We start from the raw sequence: 19,983 nt of genomic DNA, 5'->3' as shown, positions 1-19,983 counted from the left end.
AATATTTTAAAAACTGAAGAAAACTCAACTCTTTTTAGAAATTATAGCAAAATGTCAAGCAACATCTTTCGAATTCAATGACTCACCATTACAAACATCCTTCTCTCAAAAGGAGCCAAACGTGATGATATTTTCTCTCAAAAGTTGTCAAACGTGATGATATTTGCTATCAAAAGGAGCCAAACATGATATTTTCTATGAAAAGGAGCCAAACGTGATGATATTTTCAATCAAAAGGAGCCAAATGTGATGATATTATCTATCAAAAGAAGCCAAACGTGACAATATTAAAACAGCAAAGAGACAATTTTGGAAAACAAATTACATTCACTTTCCAAAATAGACCCAATCCATGCTTAGTCCACTCTGGTGCATAGCCAAAGCTTTTTAGATCTTTTGGCAATGTGCTAATGCAATCCCAAGACTCACTCTCACCAATCTATATTCCAACAGGGCTCTTCTGTCCAGGCGGCACTCCTACTACTGTAGCTCTCCATCCCTTAGTGCTGAACAGAGGCATTCATCATTTTCAATTTAAGTTGCTATTGAAAAGGTGCATTTTTGCATTGTCCTTTACTGTCGCTGAATTCAGTTGATTTTTATTGGCTGGGCCAAACTGACCATTTTACTTGCTGGTCAAAGTGCACCAGAGCCTAAAATGCATTTCCACTGAAATCCATCCCGCTAACTCAATTGTATTGTTTCTGTGATTGGTTGTTTGTTTTTCTAAATGGATTCTGTCAGTGTTGGTCTCATGTTGTGCCCATTTGTTCCAAGTTGAAAAAATAGCCTTTTGGTCTAAATTTGTTCGGCCAAGCTTGAATTTGATCACGACATCTCTCTTACTGTCATGGAAAGGTCTTGGCTTGCTGTCAGATCTCACTGAACAGGTGCGTTTTCACCAAAACCAAAACCCCACAAGCTTTTTGTAAAACTCAGAACAACCTCTTCAGCCTTGAAACCAGTATCTTTTCTTATAGCTGAAGGAAAGTGAACAATGTGCTTTTTGGTATTATAAATGGTAGCAAAAGTTCAGAGTTAAAGAGAAAATGACACCCAGACACTATTAACACAAAAATAGTATAAAACTAGTTTCATATTTGAATAAGTAATGAGTCTGAAAAAAATATATGAAAAAGACCAAATTCGACTTTTCCAGAATAGTTTTAAAACATTCTTGGTCTATATCAGAACTAGCATGAGACCAGGTGATAACCAAGAAATTACACAGACTTTGCTTTGAAAATTACATTCTATTGACAAAAAAATGTGTTTTTAATCATCTTTGTTTCAAAATAGGAATTTAACATTGTGTTTGAAGTTTTAGTATTGTGGCAGCACTGTTAACTCATAGATTTCCCTCCTGTGTAACTCAGAGCTTCTGTGAATAGCATCATATAACAAATAGAGAGCCTTGTGTAAAAAGATAAATGATGTTTTCCACCGGGACAGTAACTAAAGGTCTCGTCAAAGAGGCCCTCTAAAGGATGTGTTTTAATTATTAATGAGGGCAGAGTCAGGCAAGTCAAAGGTGGCCTGGATATCAGAGACAGTCGCGGCTAAAGGTTAAAATGAAGGAAATTGACAAATTAGATCTGGCATTTAAGATCTCAGAGTAAACGGTACAGACAGAAAGGACTATTTCCTGTTCACTGCTCCATGCTTTCAGGCAAACCAATTATATTCAGAAAAGGACAAGATGTTAATCAAAATTATTATTATACATTTAAAAGTTTTTGGAAACATCTATAAACACATTAAACAGTAATTCAAGGTTCTGATTTGAGCCATAGCATATATTGGTTTCTTCTTTTTTGGGTTTTGCCAGTGAAAAACTTTGTAAATTCTTTTAACTACTTTTGTGGGTTTTGTTAATAAAATTGTTACTTTCTTTAATGTAACTCCTTTAATATCAGTATTTACATGTGTACAAGTAAAATATGACAGGAAATATGGGACACAACATCTTATGAACAAAGTAACAGTGTAAGCACCTAATTAATGCAGGTCCTCAATTTTGTGTGCTTGCTTATCCACATATGTCTAAAAAACATATATAAAACCATATATCAAAAATGTGTTGCTGTGTTAAATATGGTTATTGTTAGCCACTGTTTTCTAACTACTGACAAGCTACTGTGTAACTGGAGTTTCACCTAGTGTAAAGAGCTATAATATAGTGAGAGAGGCAGTGTTCCCTATTATTTGAGCAAGCAGCAGGTACCCGGACAAACACCAAAAATAATGCTCCCAAAGTCATAGTGAGGATTTCCATTATCTGAAGAGCCCTTTCCGCAAGGCTTGGTGTAAATTTTACTTGACAGCTGTAATACAATGTCATATAAAAATACAATATATAATAATAATATAATAAATAATAATATATATAAAATAGCCACTATGTTCTGTGGTTCAATGAAAGCACTGTGCATGTAAGATATATGTTACTCAAGTACTGCCTATAGTCAAGTAGTAAATATCAAGAAGTACAAATTTGCTGAGATCCATTAGCAGTAATAGATTTTACAGTGAAATTTGAATTCTGACCTTCCAACATCTTCAAAGTCTTCATGTGGTGATAGGACAAGAGAGACATAAATCAAACATAGGACATTTGTGAAGGTCATTATACAGGGTGCAGGCTGAAGTATAACATCAGATTAACCTACGGGATGGATAATGGACATTACTTCAGCTATAGCCATCTTTCCTATACCCTTTTAAAATCATACATCTCTAAAGTGGATAAGCAAATAGTTATGGTCCCTCTATGGCCTGCCATAAGCCTGGCTCATGGCCATTTCATTGCAGCCTCACAGCCCAGCTGCAGGAGGATATCCTAAGCTTCAGCCCAGTGTATTGTGAAAAACAAAAGATTTTATGCTATGTTGTCCACTGTTCTCTAAGAACAATGGCACCAGGTCAGTCAGCAGCAGCAGAATAACACTAAAACTAATTGTTCCTTGACCCCTAAACATTATGGTGACGTTAACGGGGTGTGTGAGGATTGATAGAGAAATCAATGAGAATGTAACTATGGCAACATGCTGTCATGTCTTAATTGGATATCTCTGTCTCCTGGAACTAGATTGATCTGGACTAGTGGCCCACACAGATCCTGATTGAGTTACTATGGTATGCTGCTGTGCTTAAACCAATGCAACCTGACCCAGCATTTCTTAACATTAATGATGTACCTGTAATTGGCACTTGTGTGGCTTTTCACCATTTAAGAGAGCCTTTTCCTTACTATAAAGTTATTTTACATTAGGGTTTACAATTGATACAGCAAACAATCTGCCTCATGCTGTGTTTAACACCAGATGACTTTAATTTATGTGTGTTTGGGACAGGCACAAAAAGAAGCCTTTGATAACTTGAGATGATAATTACATAAATAAAATCAATGAGAGGTTTTCTTGGAAATAAGCAGTAAGTACATATTTTTGTTACTGGTAATACAAGTCTCATCATGGTAAAGGATCACTAAAGTAAGAAATACAGAACCTAAAGGCTCAAAATCTGAGTACAGATCTCTTTCTTTTGTTTTTGCCTTTTGTCATGCAGCATCACAGACTAGTAATCTGTATTAAGTCATCTGGCTGGAGGATGTCTGCTTATATCTGATCACAGCATGGCCTCAAGCAATGGCCGTGCTCCAGTGTCTTCTGTCATAAAATGAGGAGAAACAGATTGTTGCTGTGTGTTTTTCTGTGAGCTGTACAAAGAGACACTAAAATATGATCCATGAGATAATCACAAACCTTATCTGCAAATCCATGCCAACAAAAGACTACAGAATCAACAGCCTTTACTTTTCAGCTTTGTAATGACTATAAACAATTTTGTGGCAACAAATGAGTCTGGTGGTAAGGTTTTACTTACCCTCAGGGCTTCGGAGCGCTTTGCGAGCAGTCTCTCAATTTCTCCTGCAGCCTTGGCTACCAGCTCTGTTGCATTATTGTGCTCCACACTGAAGCGTGTTTCATGTTTGCCATATATCTATGAAATAAAACAGTGAGACAGTTTATTATTGAAGAGTTAGTACACAGAACACTCGTTTACTCTCACAATCAAAACAACCCCACATGCTGTACATTCCCTCTTATCAAAGAACATTACTATCATATTGGGTTAAGCATAAGCATAAGTATTATTATTATTATTATTATTATTATTATTATTATTATTATTATTACATCTCAAAAGCAAAGAAAGAATAGGCCAAATGCTACATATATTAAAAGAAATTTAGTTTATGCTGATAAAATGAAAATGAAAGAAAAAAGAAAAAAAGGGGTCACATATGCCAAACAGCCAATTATTTAGCGGCCTGGAGGGATGTCTTCAGCACACAATCACCCAGTGATCTATGCATTACAATCTCTTTATCTGTTTTTCATTTTATGGATTAGTATAGTGAGGGAACATGAAGCAACAGAAAAAAACACAAAAAACATAGACAGAAAATGTTCAGATTTTTCACTGGCTTTGCATAAACCATGGCAAATGACAGTTGTCTCCTTAAATTAAGTGATTCCCATAGACTTGCATTATGCTATTTGGTGCTTGACACTCAAAGTCATTTAAGATGTTATGATGTATCTTTTTCATCTTCTGTTTTAAATATCAAATTCAAATTCAGTCATAAAAATTGACTTTGCATGTGGCCACAAACAGACGCATCACTAATGATGATATGCATTGTAATGCATGGTGTCAAGTGTCACTTTTCATTTAAATACACATTTTTGAACTAAAAGGCAGAGTGGTTGACACATTGTTATGTTAATACAACTTCAGTAGATAAAGATGGACACAGTTACTCTGATGACTAACTGCCATTCTTTATTATGTTGGTTAAAGCTGCATAACACGATTTTCAAAGCAAGATGGAAGGAAGAAGGTATTTAATCCTTACACGCTTTAACTTCCCCTCCTTGAATCGCAACCTTAACATGGTTGAGAGGTTTGAGCACCCGAATGATCCTGAGAGCTATGTTGTCAGGGGCTTCATGCCCCTGGCAGGGTCACCCATGGCAAACAGGTCCTGGGGTATGGGTCAGACTAAGAGCGATTTAGAAACCTTTCATGATGACGAGAAAAACATTGCCAGCTACATCGCCTGCACGTTACTGGGGCCCCACCCTGGAGCCAGGCCTGGGGTGGATGCTCGAAGAGCACCGGGTGGCCGGGCTCAGCCCAAAGGAGCAACATGGGGCCGTCCTCCCATGGACCCAGTGCAGAGAGATCTGGACAGCAGTCAAAGGTTGGGGCCCTGACGACCGGATCTTCGGACATGGAGACTGGCTCTGGGGACATGGAATGTCACCTCACTGGTGCGGAAGGAGCCTGACCTTGTGCGGGAGGTTGATCGTTACTGACTAAATATAGTGATAGCTCTGGAACCCAACTCCTTGAGAGGGGCTGGACTCTCCATTTCTCTGGCTCACGGGGAGAGGTAGCAAGCTGGTGTGGGCTTGCTTATTGCCCCACAGCTCTGGGGCGACGTGTTGGAGTTCACTCCAATGAACGAGAGGGTCACGTTCCTGCGCCTTGGGGTCGAGGACAGGTCTCTTACTGTTGTGTCGGCCTACAGGCCGAACAGCAGTGCAGAATACCCAGCCTTCTTGGAATGCCTGGGAGGGGAACTAGACAATGCACAGACTGGGGACCATTGTTCTACTCGGGGACTTCAACACCCATGTGGGAAATGACAGTGACACCTAGAGAGAGGTGATCGGGAAGAATGGCCTCTCTGATCTGAACTCGATCGGTGTTCTGCTACTGGACTTCAGTGCTAGCCACATTTTGTCCATAACAAACACCATTTTTGAGTACAAGGGTGTCCATCAGTGCACGTGGCACCAAGTCACCCTAGGTCGGAGGTCAATGATCAACTTTGTAGTCATGTCATCTGACCTTCAGCCATGTGTCTTGGACACTCAATTGAAGAGAGGGACAGAGCTGTCAACCGATCACCACCTAGTTGTGAGTTGGATCTGCTGTGAAGGACACTCGAAGTAAGGGATGCCGTCAGGCTAAAGAAGGACTCCTGTCGAGCCTGGCTGGCTTGTGGGACTCCTGAAGAAGTGTGGTTTTCGTCCCGGTCGCGAAACATTGAACCAGCTCTATACTCGGGTGCTTGAAGTTTCATGGGAGTTTGCCCAACCAGTCCACATGTGCATTGTAGATTTGGAGAAAGCATTCAGCCGTTTTCCTCATGGTGCCCTTTGGGGGGTGCTCTGGGAGAATGGGGTGTGAGGCCCTTGGCTAAGGGCTGTCCGGTCCATGTATGACCGGAGCAGGAGCTGTGTTCACATAGCTGGCAGTAAGTCAGACCTGTTCCTGGTGCATGTTGGACTCTGCCAGGGATGCCCTTTGTCACCGGTTCTATTCATTGTTGTTGGTTCTGTTCTAGTTTGGGAACCACAAGATCTCATCTCTGCTGTTTGCAGATGATGTCTTCCTGATGGCTTCATCGAACCAGGACCTGCAGCAGGCACTGCAGCCGAGTGGGAAGTGGTTGGGATGAGAATCAGCCCCTCCAAATCTGAGGCCATGGTTCTCAACTAGAAAATAGTGACTTGCCCTCTCTGGATGGGTGGTGAGTCCTTGCCTCAAGTGGAGGAGTTCAAGTATCTCGGGGTCTTTCTCATGAGTGAGGGAAGGATGGAGAGTGAGATTGACAGGTGGATCGGTTCAGCTTCCATATTGGACTGTTGATAAAGAAGGAGCTGAGTCCAAAGGCAAAGCTCTCAATTTACCGGTCAGTCTTCGTTCCTACCCTGACCTATGGTCATGAGCTTTCAGTAATGACCAAAAGGACAGGATCGCAGATACAAGCTGCCAAAATGAGCTTCTTCCACAGGGTAGCTGGGCACTCCCTTAGAGGTAAGGTGAAGAGCTCAGTCACACGGGAGGAGCTCGGAGTAGAGCAACTGCTCCTCCATGAGGAGGAGGAGGCAGTTGAAGTGGCTCGGGCATCTGTTCAGAATGCCCCCTGGACGTCTCGCTAGGGAGGTGTTCCAGGCAGGCAGGAAGGCTGGGAGTCCCTGCTTAGACTGCTGACCCCACTACCCGGCCCCACACATGCGGAAGAAAATGGATGGATGGACTCTTTAAATTGTTGCTGGTTCTCAGATATCCCTTTGGCATCATTAGTATTCACATGCATGATTTTTGGGCCTGTGCACAACTTAAAAAACTGCTTTTGGTAATTAGGTAAGGGTGGACCGTCAACTTTCAATTGCTAAAATAATAGATCTTTAGCCAGACAGCACATAGGCATTAGTGTGGCTAAGTGTGGCTTTTGTAATAAACTTTAAGGGGGAACAGAGAAATGTACACATTTCTAAATTTGACATTTTAAAAATATTACCAAATTCAAATATTATAAACTTGTAACTATCTCTCTGTCATTGCATGTAAATTAAATATAATGTTTCTATATTGCTCTCCTTAAGTAACCTTGTCCATGAGGCTTGCTGAGTGAAATGAAGATGTGCTGCCTAACATAAAGCTGCTATACATAGTAAGGTTATATCATATGTGTTTTGACAGCTGAAGAAGTGCAAACAGAATTAATGAGAGCAATACATTACTCACTACTTATTCTTACCTATTTTAAAACAGTCACAAAAATGGAGAAGATATAAATATGAGCATTTTTATTATTATATATATTGTGCTTACCTCCGATAAGTCCTTCATGCCACTGGCTGTGTCTGTTAAAGTGATTAAATCCTTTTGCATCTGGTCGACCCATTCCTTTATCCTGAGAACATAAAAACAATCAGTTAGGCAATGTTTCCCAAGGAAATGGAGAGCTTCCAAATCTCTTACATCTTTTAATCAAAGTAAATGATCTTCAGTAATCTTATTCAATCTAGATTAGCATTCAATTCAAAGTGAATGTTAATGCTAACACATTTAGGGGAAGATTTAAACTATATTTGCCCTACCAGAGAAATAGTTAACTTTTTTCCCTTGCAAAAAAACATTAGACCAGTTATGATAACATGGTGCGATCTTAAGGACATACAAATATGATGCTTTTGGATAAAAATGTCACTTTGCAACAGGGACATTTCATTTTGTATGCACTGCATAACGTATTGCAAAAACACCCCAATAGTAGCACTCAGTAATATGTTGAGTCATCTCTGTCATGTAAAATATAAACCACATTGTCTTTTCTCATTTATGCAACTTGAGAAAGTACATTTGGTTCAAATGTCAACCTTGTATCTGCATATCATTATCAGATATTTTCATGATAATGTATTATACCCTTATGTTTACAAAATATATTCATTTGATTTTTAATCAGCTCTTTTTACAGCCTCTTTTAAATTTTTATTCTAAGTTTGCATATCTCTGAAACAAAAAACATTACCTCACCTCTGTATGAAAGCATTAACAGCAATTAGTAAATCCTTAACGGACCTTAAGGACTGTAGACTACTTTGGTTCAGCTCAGGTTAACCATGTGAGTGCTTAACGTGTGAAACCAATAACATAATTCCCCTGACTGTCAAAACATGAGATTAACCTACACCTGACAGCTGAGACATGATATGAGCACACTCCTTACAGTATAGAGGTAACTAAGTTCATTTGAATGTCTCCCATATTTTTTTTTAGTAATATGAAGTAAACAGTCATCACATTGAGTAAAGATTTAGTCCATGTTATTTCTGACCTCTCTTTACATAACAGTCTCCCTTGCCCTGCTCCTTTACAAGACTAAATAAATAATACATGGCAGAATCCATAAAGAAAAGGATCCTTTCTGGCCTGGGGTAAATTAACCCCTTACCCTGGTACAGTGGTGAGAGGCCTTTGACATGTGAACCCTGTCTGTGTTTTCTTATTTAAAAACATACACTGTAATGTGAGATACGAGCTCATGCTGAAGTGTGTGGCATAGAGATCACATAGTATTTTTAGCCTTCATGGGAGACAGTTGCTTGTACATTAAGATCTGGCAGCTTCTTAAATATGGAGTGAAAGAAACTTAAGAAATATATCAACATCTATTTAGAGAGTACAACACAAATGTTATAGAGGTCAAGAGGTCACCTTTATAACTTTTTGTTATGAAAAAAAGCCTGGAATCTAAATGTAAAAAGATCTACCATGATATACGATTATGTGGTCAACTTAACGGTTGTAAATTGCGTTCACACTTTCTTTGGTTCTGACTTGATACAAGTTCATTTCAGATGTAGACTGTGTTTAGTCCTAGTCAAGCCCAGGTTTTGTTCCGAGTTTAATCCCGGTTAAGTTTTTGATGTGGTGTGTGTGTGTGTGTGTGTGGAAACTAAATCATCTAAAGCTCACAACCAAAGCCAAACCCTGAATGCCCCTTTAAAGTGCCCCTTTCCTGCTGTTATCATTCTCCATCTCACTGGTCCAACTTCAAACTTAAACTGTTAGCTCTTTACACAAATAAATATCTTTCCCTATCAGTGAAACATAGCATATTCCTTCTATAGAAAGAAAAACATAGGAAAGAACCTATAACTGAACCATGTGAGTTTGAGCATTGGTAAAATTAGATGATCTTGATGCCCACCCACTAACCCTTCTCATGCTTCCTCTCCAGTGGGAATGAGAGTATGTGAAGGGGAAGTGGAACTCCAAAATGGCTGGTGGGGTCGCATAGTGCCAAAGTGTCTCTGAAATTGTACCCGCGACAAACAGGAATCACAGGCATCTTTCCCTGACATATTAATAACATACACTTATTTTTCCTTTTGACAACTGACTAAGTTGTGGTTGTACTTATTCTAGGGCTTGCTGTAGCCTCTAATAGTGAAAGTAAAGTAAAGAAAAAGTGAGTTCTGCTTACGAATTGCAGATTTGCTACAAGCTTAAAAATAAAAAATAAAAAAGTTATACTTTTAAGTACAGATTTTATGAACATAATCAAAACAGACTTTTAATCATTGCAGTTTAAGATAAAAATAGACAAATTTCTGAACTCAAAAACCACGTCTTTTTACTGATTGGCTGTGGACCTCTAGATTTAAATGATCCAAGCATATCATTGATGATTAAACATTAATGAATCTCAATCTCAATTAAAATTCTATTAATTGCCCAGTCCCACTCTCCACAGTTAAAACTCCTACTTTCAACTGATTAAAATGTAGTGCAGATTTGAGGAAAAATTAGAAACCCTGGAACATTGAAGCACAGAGTTAAAATAGATTTTAAGAAGACCTCTATCCTCAGAAACAAGCACAGATGGGTCACTGAGGTGTGACACCAGATGATGTGCTTCAACCCAGTGTAAGTATTAGAGCCTCTAAATCCACAGACAGGAATACAGTGGTTGATGGGCAGACAATAGCGCCTATCCACCTTTTTTCATCACCTGCACTGGACGCATCCATCACAGCAGCTGTCAGCTCTGTGTGGGTGTGTCCAAGTGTGTAACAGAGCACTCGGCTTATAAAAGGGCAGCAGGGGGCAGCTGAGGGTCAAAGGTCACGGAACAGGTGCAACTCCATTGCAAAAGCACTTAACCTAATGAAGAGGGCGTACGAGGGTAGTGTACGAGCAGGCTCTGTATTATGTGAGCCCTCATTTAGGGGAGGTGCTGACTGAGTGAGAAGAAAATGGTACAATCTAATACAGTATACATAAGATAGTACAATAATTGATTATGATTTCACAAATACAACAAGTGAAGTTGGGATTTAGACTGATGTTTCAACATGTTAATCTGCAAATGTATAGTTTAAAGATCTAATAATTGTCATTATGTTAACAAAAGAGTCTACAATTAGACTGATTACTCACAGTATGAATTAGACTCATCTGGCTGAACTTCAAAACTTCAAATAAGAACATCACTGATCACCTCTGTGTCACCCAGAGCAATGATATTTATATAACTTTTCATTTTTCAAGAACGCCCTGACTCACAATAACACACTGTAATAAAAATGGTCCCTTCGTCCAATCAGAGTGCATGGTCCCAGTGAACAGGGAAGTGACTCTAATCCTAGAATAGAGAGAATGACTCAGCACATGGACCCCTGCGGCCAACATTAGTATGTGGCTGTGGAGGAGGCCCTTCATGTGTTCTTGTCCTTGCAAGTTCAACATTCATAAACACTGCCTGTAGCACTAATCATGTGATCTTGATTTTGTATATATGCAAACTAGGCCTAAACAATTTAGGAAAGATGTTACTATTTAACTGTGACTACTCTGACAAGTTTGCATTTGTGGTTAGATTGACAATATGTTTAATAAGCAAGATTCTGTTTACAAAAAATAAATAAAAACAAAACAAAAACAAAACACCCAGATCGCAATGCCCTTGAATGTTTTGAAGAACTTTGCCAGTTCAACTTAACGGTAACTTTTAGAGGTTGTTCCCAGGTGCATATTATGAGGAGGTTTAGAAGAAATTACGTAGTATGAAATTACTCAGTATGAATTTAAAGTATAAACAACAGAAGAACACTTCGCAGACTGCTTTTTGCCCTTGGCGTTTGACTGGGTTCTATCCTCATATGATTTTTTAACACATTAGTGTGTGCCTTAAGCAGTCACTTGGGATTCAAAACATTCAAGACAATCGCACAGGCAGGTAAGTCATCTTTCTCTTAGTTTTTATGAAAGGACATTTTTGAAGAATTTTGTAATATATATACGCCAGTCATGACAAATACTATAAAGACTTATTGTTCAATACATAAGAGCTGGAACAAGATTTTTTTTGGTGGGGTTAATATTTATAAAGAGTACTTTTTGTACTAGTGGGGAACTTTTTGTCATTTTTTTATACTTCTGAAGTTTTGAGCTGTAGAGATTTTAATAAATAACTTCTATGACTCATTAAGTGCTTAATTTATTTATTGCAGCTTAGTTCATTAACACTGTACATATTTACCTTATTCAAGAAGTTGCCGAGGTCACCGTTATTTGGGTTATATTATTTTGCATGGGGCTGCTGATCACGGCAGCAAATAAGTTCTATATATATAAGTTTGTTTTTTTTTCTTCATTATTATTGTTTTGTTTATGGTTTATATCACATATCCACAGGCCTAGCAATATGGTTCAACTGCTAATTGTTGTATTTGAAATTATACCAGGAATTTGTGATTAGAAAACTGAAAATTAATGAAATGGTTGTTTTCCAGTAATATTCCCTGAACAGAAAGACTACAAAAGCACTGGTGAAAAGTTTGAAAGTACTTTCTACTGTCAACTCCACAGTTCCTCACGACTTTCAGCTTACAGGGACAGTTTGAAATCTTAAATCCCTGTCTAATAGCAGTAATTTAGTCCTTCTAATCTGTTACTCGACAGAGACAAGGCTGACAGTATGTGGATCAGAGAGAAGATGTGCAGCAAAGATAGTAATGTTTGAGGAAAGCGTGGATGTAATTGTGCGACAGGGGGATAGCTAATAAGTGCTCTGACAATGAAGCTAGGCATCTAATAAGCAACCATCATACTGACAGAGCAGCAGGAAGCCATCACTACTTTTCTTCTGTTTTTATCTCCTTTCACTAAGAATCAAATAACATTAATGTTAGGATTTACAACACTTCTCTTACATGTATTTATACAGCAGTCCTTAAATGTACCTTTTTCATGCTACAAAATCAAACAAACATATTCCCTTGTCAGACTAGAAGAGGGAGGAGTCAATATTACCACACTGGTTGTTCGGCAGTTTTGCAAAATTATAATATCACGTAGGGTGAGGTTGCCAAAAGAGTAGGTTAAACATACAAATATGTCGAACTTGTGTAAACAGTGTTATCAAATTCAAATTATAGTTTTACAATTCACATTCTGTGCAATATTTGAACCTCAACCCCTCATTAGAATCTATGACACACATGTAGTAGATCATTAATTCACTTTGTTTGTTTTAAAAGGGTAATTTTGATCTACAATGACCTGTTAAAAGGCTCTACCAAACACATTTCTGCCTGGTCCTCAGCGCTATGTCACTCTGATGTAAATTTTGTCTCTGCTTTCATAAACCCACAGCTAAATCAATGGGCCCTTTCGATTAGCTTATAAAATGATGGTATTGTTCATTATAGTATCTGTCGGCTAAATGACAAAAGTCTTAGTTACGAAAGCTATAGTTTCCTCCACCTCCCATCATGTGTGGTCATGAGGCACAAAAGGGACGAGTGTGTCTATTTCACTGAGGTCAATAACAGCATAATTACAGGCTTTGTAAATGTCTTGGATCCTCATTATCGTCTATGGTGAGACATTATTGATCTTTCTACCTCTCGTTTTTTATCCCCTTAGCCTGAAGCCTGAAGAGTCACATTTAAGTAGGCCTCCACAACAGGATTTCTCTGCCCTGTTTAGCTGTTATGTTTGGGGTAACACAGCAATGGACGAGCTGATGCAGGATGAGATCATTCATTATCAAAACATCAGGCAGCGCTTCTGAGAAAACGATGAAGACTGGGAAGGTGCAAATTAAGGTAAGCCATCCGCAAATGCTTATGACTTTACATTGCATTATACATAAACTCACCTGCCACAGCTGCCCTAGGACTGACTGACTGCCCCTCTAACCTCAAATCTGCAGAGGTGGGTAGAACTCAATTGCATTTACTCAAGCAACTTTTTAATAAAATTGTACTTCTCAAAATAGTTTTCAGACAACATACTTTTACTCCAACTTGAGTAATATTGTTTTGGTCACTCTTACCACTGTTAATGAGTTAATAATGTTTTATGTAGACAATATTACATCATTTGAACATTTGTTGCACTGCTCCTGTAGATGTTTTTTTTTTCAATATTTTTCTATTATTATATTTGTCTATTTTTGGAAATACCAGCTTCTGTGCATTATTTATTATTATGCACTTATCCTCTCTTTGTCCTTCCCATTTCATTAACTGCACAGTGTAAATCAGATGTTACTTCTAGAGAATTACTTTTACAACTTGAGTAATTTCTTGGACCACTTCTGCAATATTATTTTGTAGTAACTTTTATTTTACTTGAGAACAATCTTTGGCTATTATACCCACCTCAGTCAATCTCTACAAAATCATGACATTGCTTTTTTTTTTTTTTTTTGCATATCACCCATCTGTAATTCTTGGACCATCTTGGACCTCAGCGTCTGCCTGGTCCACACCCTCCCAGTGAGCAGCAGATACAGTCTAACAGTATTAACAGTTTCCATTGTCTCAGCTCTCTGTACAGGTGTCGGAGTGACTTACATCAGACTAAACACAATGGTGACACATGCAAGTGTTTGTTCCTGTTGTGGAGCATTCACACCTGCTGCTGCTGCTGCTGCTGCTGAAACTCCACTCCATTTGTTTCACTTGATTTTACATCATTCTGTTGCCCTTTTCTAATATTGTCAATAGAGTTATAAGCACAACCAGGCAAATTAATCAAAATTGCAATTTGGACTGTCACCATGAGCAAATAACAATTACTTAGGTTGTGACATGGTTAATATACTGTTCTTACCAGGGACAAAATTCCCAAGGCACCTTTTACTGTATAAATAATAATGTATAAAATCTGAAAACCATATCTACTCTACTGACATGTTCTTAACTGTGTTTTTCATTGTGGTTAGTCTACTTTCAAATGATAATGCTCTGGGATATGTTTGAAATGAAATCTTGACTGAAGGATGAAAACTGAAAATCTAATCATAATTGCAACTTGACTTTCTCCCAAAACTATTTGACTGTAATGGTTATGTTTTGCATAGTAATTAGTGTGTGATGCAATGCACTAATTGTATCTTGCACTAATTGCTCTAGACTCCATCATGTACTCCATCTGAACTATTTCTTATTTGCATTGTTAGTGTATGTTAGTTATTCATTGTGCGTTTAATAACATTGGACTTTTTATATATTTCTACTATTTCTACATTTTATGACTCGACTTTCTCTTTTATACCGACCCTTTTATTTTTATACCAACTCTCAAAACCCTAAGTAATTTCAGATTTTCACAATAACATGTAACACCTGTTTGTATTATTTCTTTTGGTTTTTATCATTCTTCCTCCCTGCAAGTTATTATTATGAACTGTTCTCCCAAGACAAAGCTCAGTGTCAGCAGCCTCACACTCACAGTCTCTTACCACTAGTAACACTATACATTCGCCTGGACACTTGTTTCTCACAAACACAATCTTTGCATCAGACTCCAGAGTCAGAGTCCATGTGAGATTAAAGAAGCTCTCGGCTAAACTCTCCAATTAATGTCAGTCTATACGCCCACACAAGCAGACTACTTGTACTACCACTGTACATAGAACTATCCCTTCTTACATCAGCACACAGTGAACACGCTCACAAAACCAGATCTTAATACTCCATTAGAAACCTCAGGAGGCTTCATTCTATAAACTATCATTAACACAATTTTCCTTTATCTGTATTGAGGGTGATGTGATAGCATTACTCAAATGTTGAAATGATCAGAAAAACAAATCATTCAGGCAAGTGATACTGGCTAAAATGAATATTTCCATTAGATGAAAACTAATCGAAAATCTGATACTAATCAATACTAATACTTGTATCAAAAGTATACTCATTTGAACAAGTATCGATACTAAAAAAGTAACATCAACTGGACGGGAATGAACATTTTCTGAATAGCTTTAGAATGATCTTGAGCTGTATCAAAAGTAGTATAAGACCACATAGATTAGTGTACACTCATGGACCACTATGGAACCTACCTGGACGACTGAAGTATTACACAGATATAAGACCTCCTGGTAATATAAATAAATATTAAAGTGTATGTAACAGGTTGGACTACCAATTTCACACAAATATATAGTTATCATGAATGTACTTACAAGAAATCTCGATGAATCAGTCAAATAACTTTATTCTCACATGGAGCAATTTCAGCACATTGAGCAGTTAATAACAATAAGAAAAAAATAACTAAATAATAACTAAAACAGTTTAGATTTTCCTATTTAAATTTTAAGTTTAGAATACCTTTTTATTTTACTTATTTTTCTTCCTGTATTGTTCACCTTGTTTTTTCAACTTTCCTTCACAAATAGTTATAGACAAAACACCATTTACAATATAATCAATAATTCAATTTAGTGTTTAATAAAACATCTGAAAAAATATCTGAAATTGACCCTATTATACACGCACTACACTTCCCATGATGCATCCTTAACAGAAGGGATCACATCCAAACAGCTGTTAGCCATTCCATGTTTTTTCCCTCCAGGAAGCTGTGTAATGGAAACTCTCTGGGATTTGTTTTACTGGGTTGTGAATAACTAAGACATAAAGCCTGGCTACTTTTTCCTGTGGAGAAAAGTTAGCCAAAGAAATCCAATCTTGTCACTTTGCACATGCATGGTTACTGTTCAGAGGTAAAACATGCCCACATCTCAATAAGGACACTTAACACCCCTTCTTCAACACAGTCTTTCTAAATATAGCCAGGTGGAAAATAAAGCAAATGAGAGAGCAAGTGGTCAGGGTCAGTCTAGAGTTAAAGCGGGCGACTGCACAAGAAGCAAAACAAAACAGAATGAGTGAAAACAACAAGATGGATGTAAAGAGTATAGAGCAACATTAGACAAGGAAATGCTAGCAACATTAGACAAGGAAATGTTTTTACAGCACTGCAAGAAAGTGCACTGCAAGATATAAGCCTCTAATTAATAGCATGCCTCCTGAAATACACCTGATGGCACCCACTCCCTTGTGGCAAAGTTACTAATCAAAGAAATAAGAGGATGCCCTGTAAGCTTGTCACTTCGATTCAGTGTTTAAAGTTTTCATCAAGTATATATAAATGTTTTGAGATTGTTTGGGAATCATCAAACTTAAAAATGCAGATGATTTTTACCAGCCAGTTAGAATACATTTCCAGACTAGAGATAATTTATATTCTTTGAACATATAGCTGGCATAATAATGTATTTTGACAAGCTATTAATGAACCTGTTAATGAATCAGTACCAGTAATAACATCTGACTTTATAGTCGTATGGTTATTACGCCAACTGTGATAATCAAAACTGACATGAGAAAGATACAGCTCTTAATCTGTTTGAGCATGAAATCTAGTTATCTTAACCAAAAAGGGGGAGAGGGGATGGTGCCAGAATCAGAGCAGCGGAAAAGTGGATACAGGCAGACAGTAGTATTTAAGAGGAAATACAGAACTCAGTAGTAAACATGGCCATATTTTCAGGCAAATAATGTATTCAGACACTTCATAAATAATGCTTGCTGCTGTGTTTTCATATACAACTTGAAATGTGTAATGAATCATTAGAAATTAGAATTCAGCATTAGAAAACTGCAGTGCCCAATGGGAGCTGATGTTGTCGGAAATATACCGGTGGCAGTGAAAACAAGGGTTGATCAGAGAAATGATGTCTTGAATACAGGAGTATAAAGATTACTCGAATATGCACAAATCACGCTTAATATAACTTAGAGAGGGTAAATTAGAAGACATAAAAACAACTATAACATGGTTAAAAGAAGTCGATTTTTGCATAATAGCTTCACTTTAAAAGAACAAAGTGACTATTTTGTGTTGAGTGGCATGGATAACAGTCTGTATATTGTCTTAAATACATTTTGACAGCCATGTTTAATTTGTTTTAGATCAGAAAAAAGCTACACAAAAAATGAGATAAAAAATTGAACAATTGAAAAAGCCTCTGTTTTTCATTCTTTCATCTGTCTTTTCTTTTTATCCTCTTGGTCTCACAGTTAAGAACAGGAGCCAAGATCTCCAGGACAGTCTGTGACATCAGGCTTTGCATTTCAGATTTGATGATGTTAATCATCTGCCTTCAGGCCACAAAGGAAAGAGAGAGAGACATTACATATACAGAGGCAACGTGAAGATGGACAAGACGCACGAGGAAGATGTTAAAACATAGATTGTCATGGCATGCAGGGACAAAGAGGGGGCAGCATCTTTTGAAGCTTACACAAGTTGACAGACTACAAAGAAAATCTGAGATGCTTTTAGCCATGACAGATGGATGTGAAGATCATAAAACAAAACTTCTTGTGATTTAGTTTTATCTCTCTTTTATAACAGCTGAAAGAAGCCATCCTGGGTCACTCTCTCAATTGCTGCCCTTCTAGTATTTCTCTGTCACTTACACCTCCAGGAGTCAACGTGAAGCTTGTCACTCACAATCACCGTTGCTATAAATGTACAACACTACTGACTCAACTGGAAACCACCAACATGGGAGCAAGGACACTTCACTTCTATGGAGCCAATCTTGCTATGGGATCTTTATACTATTCTTGACTGATAATATCAGATTAGATTCACTTTGGATAATAAATTCAGTCCATTATCACACTAAAACGGCATTATACATCTAACAACATCAAACATACTATTATTTGGAGAGCCAGATAGCTTTTTCCAACCAGGAAGTAGAGCTGTGTGTCTGTAAGAGCTGCATATCCAGTCTGTGTGAATATTATGTACACAACCCACAGGATCAATCCACTTAGTGCCCATAAAATCAAGGGAATGGGCAGGCTACTTTTCTAGTCTGACATCATAGCACTGGGCCATTAGGCTGAGTGCCATCATGGCTTACCATCACTGTAGGGGACCACTGGGCTTCAAACGAACCAAATGCAGTTCACCATTTGTTACAACCATCTGCAGTGTCTTAAACCTGTTGATTGAGTGTGAGGTGTGAAATTAGGGCTGCACAGACAAAAACAACGACATAGTAGTTTAAATTTTAACTTACAGTGTGACTGATGAAGCATCATCTGCTGTAACTATTAATGTAGCATTGCAAATATAGATTTGGGAGTCAAATTCAAACTGATCTTGTGATATCTGAACTGAAATGTAACTGCCAATTGCACGCAGATACTATTAATATAGATAATTCACTTTAAACTCCTATTGAGGTATTCACTGTGTATGATGTATAATGTTTATAATAGGTTAAAGTTAAAAAAGAAATAAAAAATTAAACGTTATTCACAGACAAAATATAAATAGCCTAAACAAACCTGCTGCTAGATTTGTGTGTCTTTCATTAAGTTTGCTTTTTTAAAAGTGAAGCCAAACGTAACCTATGTACCTGTGGGAACCTTTGTACACTCTGAGAGCGCTCTATCAAAGCAGCCAACCACATGTCACTCCACTGCGAGCGAGCCACACATGGACAGGGGCCTAAATATAACGATTCACAGGGCAAACTTGTCACACAATGTCAAATGAAAGTCCCTTCACAAAATTATGTTTCAATTGACTACTTTCAGCCTAATGTCAGACAGAACAACACAGATACACAAATATACAGGCCATGGGGGAAAATGCTTGGTCATGAAGAAGCCACCCAAAACGAAGCAAAAGTGTTTAACAGTGGTCCATAGAACAAGACGTAGTAGTATAATATTGCAGTTTTGAAGCCCATGAACGCACTTTCTCAAACAGCAGCGGTACTTACGTCTGCGCTGTTGGGAATTGCCCTGTCGACACTGACGAGAACGTGGCGAGAAGTAAAAGTACACCAACTGAATAATCCATAGTTTAAGTTGTTATACTTCCAGTCCGATCCACATGTGGAATTCAGCACAGAGCATCACAAATCCTCAGCGCTGCTCGGTCTCCTCAGGCAAACGCCTCACACCGCCATCGGTGCGCGTTTGGAAACAAATCTCATCTGGTGTCTAAGTCCCTCCCCACCGGTGGACCGAGGAGGGGGCTCTGAACGAGATCAGAAGCGTACCTCTGAAACTTTGATATGTAGTCAATTCAAATGAAAGTCTGCAAAAGGAGACTGCACATTTACATTAGCGACATAGCTCGGCGCGCAGAAAATAACCTAAACTCGCTCCCCTCGCGTCTCCAACAGTTGCCGTCTCCGTAAAACACTGATGAGCCGGATGTTAGGCAGACGTCTTACTTATTCAGTCGCTAAGTAGTCTACAATAGGCCTAATTA

General features: G+C 38.1%; 1 protein-coding gene across 1 annotated transcript in view; it reads right to left on the bottom strand.

Moving 5' to 3' along the window:
• cacna2d1a (calcium channel, voltage-dependent, alpha 2/delta subunit 1a) overlaps positions 1-19,705 on the bottom strand; it is a 54,196-nt gene extending 34,491 nt beyond the window's left edge. Inside the window, exons 1-3 of the mRNA XM_055231906.1 lie at positions 19,487-19,705; positions 7,696-7,777; positions 3,886-4,002 (exon numbers count right to left, since the gene is read on the bottom strand). Coding sequence (XP_055087881.1) covers positions 3,886-4,002; positions 7,696-7,777; positions 19,487-19,566 — 279 coding nt within the window. The 5' untranslated portion in view covers positions 19,567-19,705. The remainder of the gene's footprint in view (positions 1-3,885; positions 4,003-7,695; positions 7,778-19,486) is intronic.
• Between the last annotated feature and the right edge of the window lie 278 nt (positions 19,706-19,983).

The sequence above is a fragment of the Periophthalmus magnuspinnatus genome, chromosome 23 (genome assembly GCF_009829125.3).
Source record: "Periophthalmus magnuspinnatus isolate fPerMag1 chromosome 23, fPerMag1.2.pri, whole genome shotgun sequence".
In the NCBI taxonomy this organism is placed as follows: Eukaryota; Metazoa; Chordata; class Actinopteri; order Gobiiformes; family Gobiidae; genus Periophthalmus; species Periophthalmus magnuspinnatus.
The sequence above is the reverse complement of the archived record's forward strand: the minus strand, read 5'-3'. Positions and strand labels throughout refer to the sequence as shown.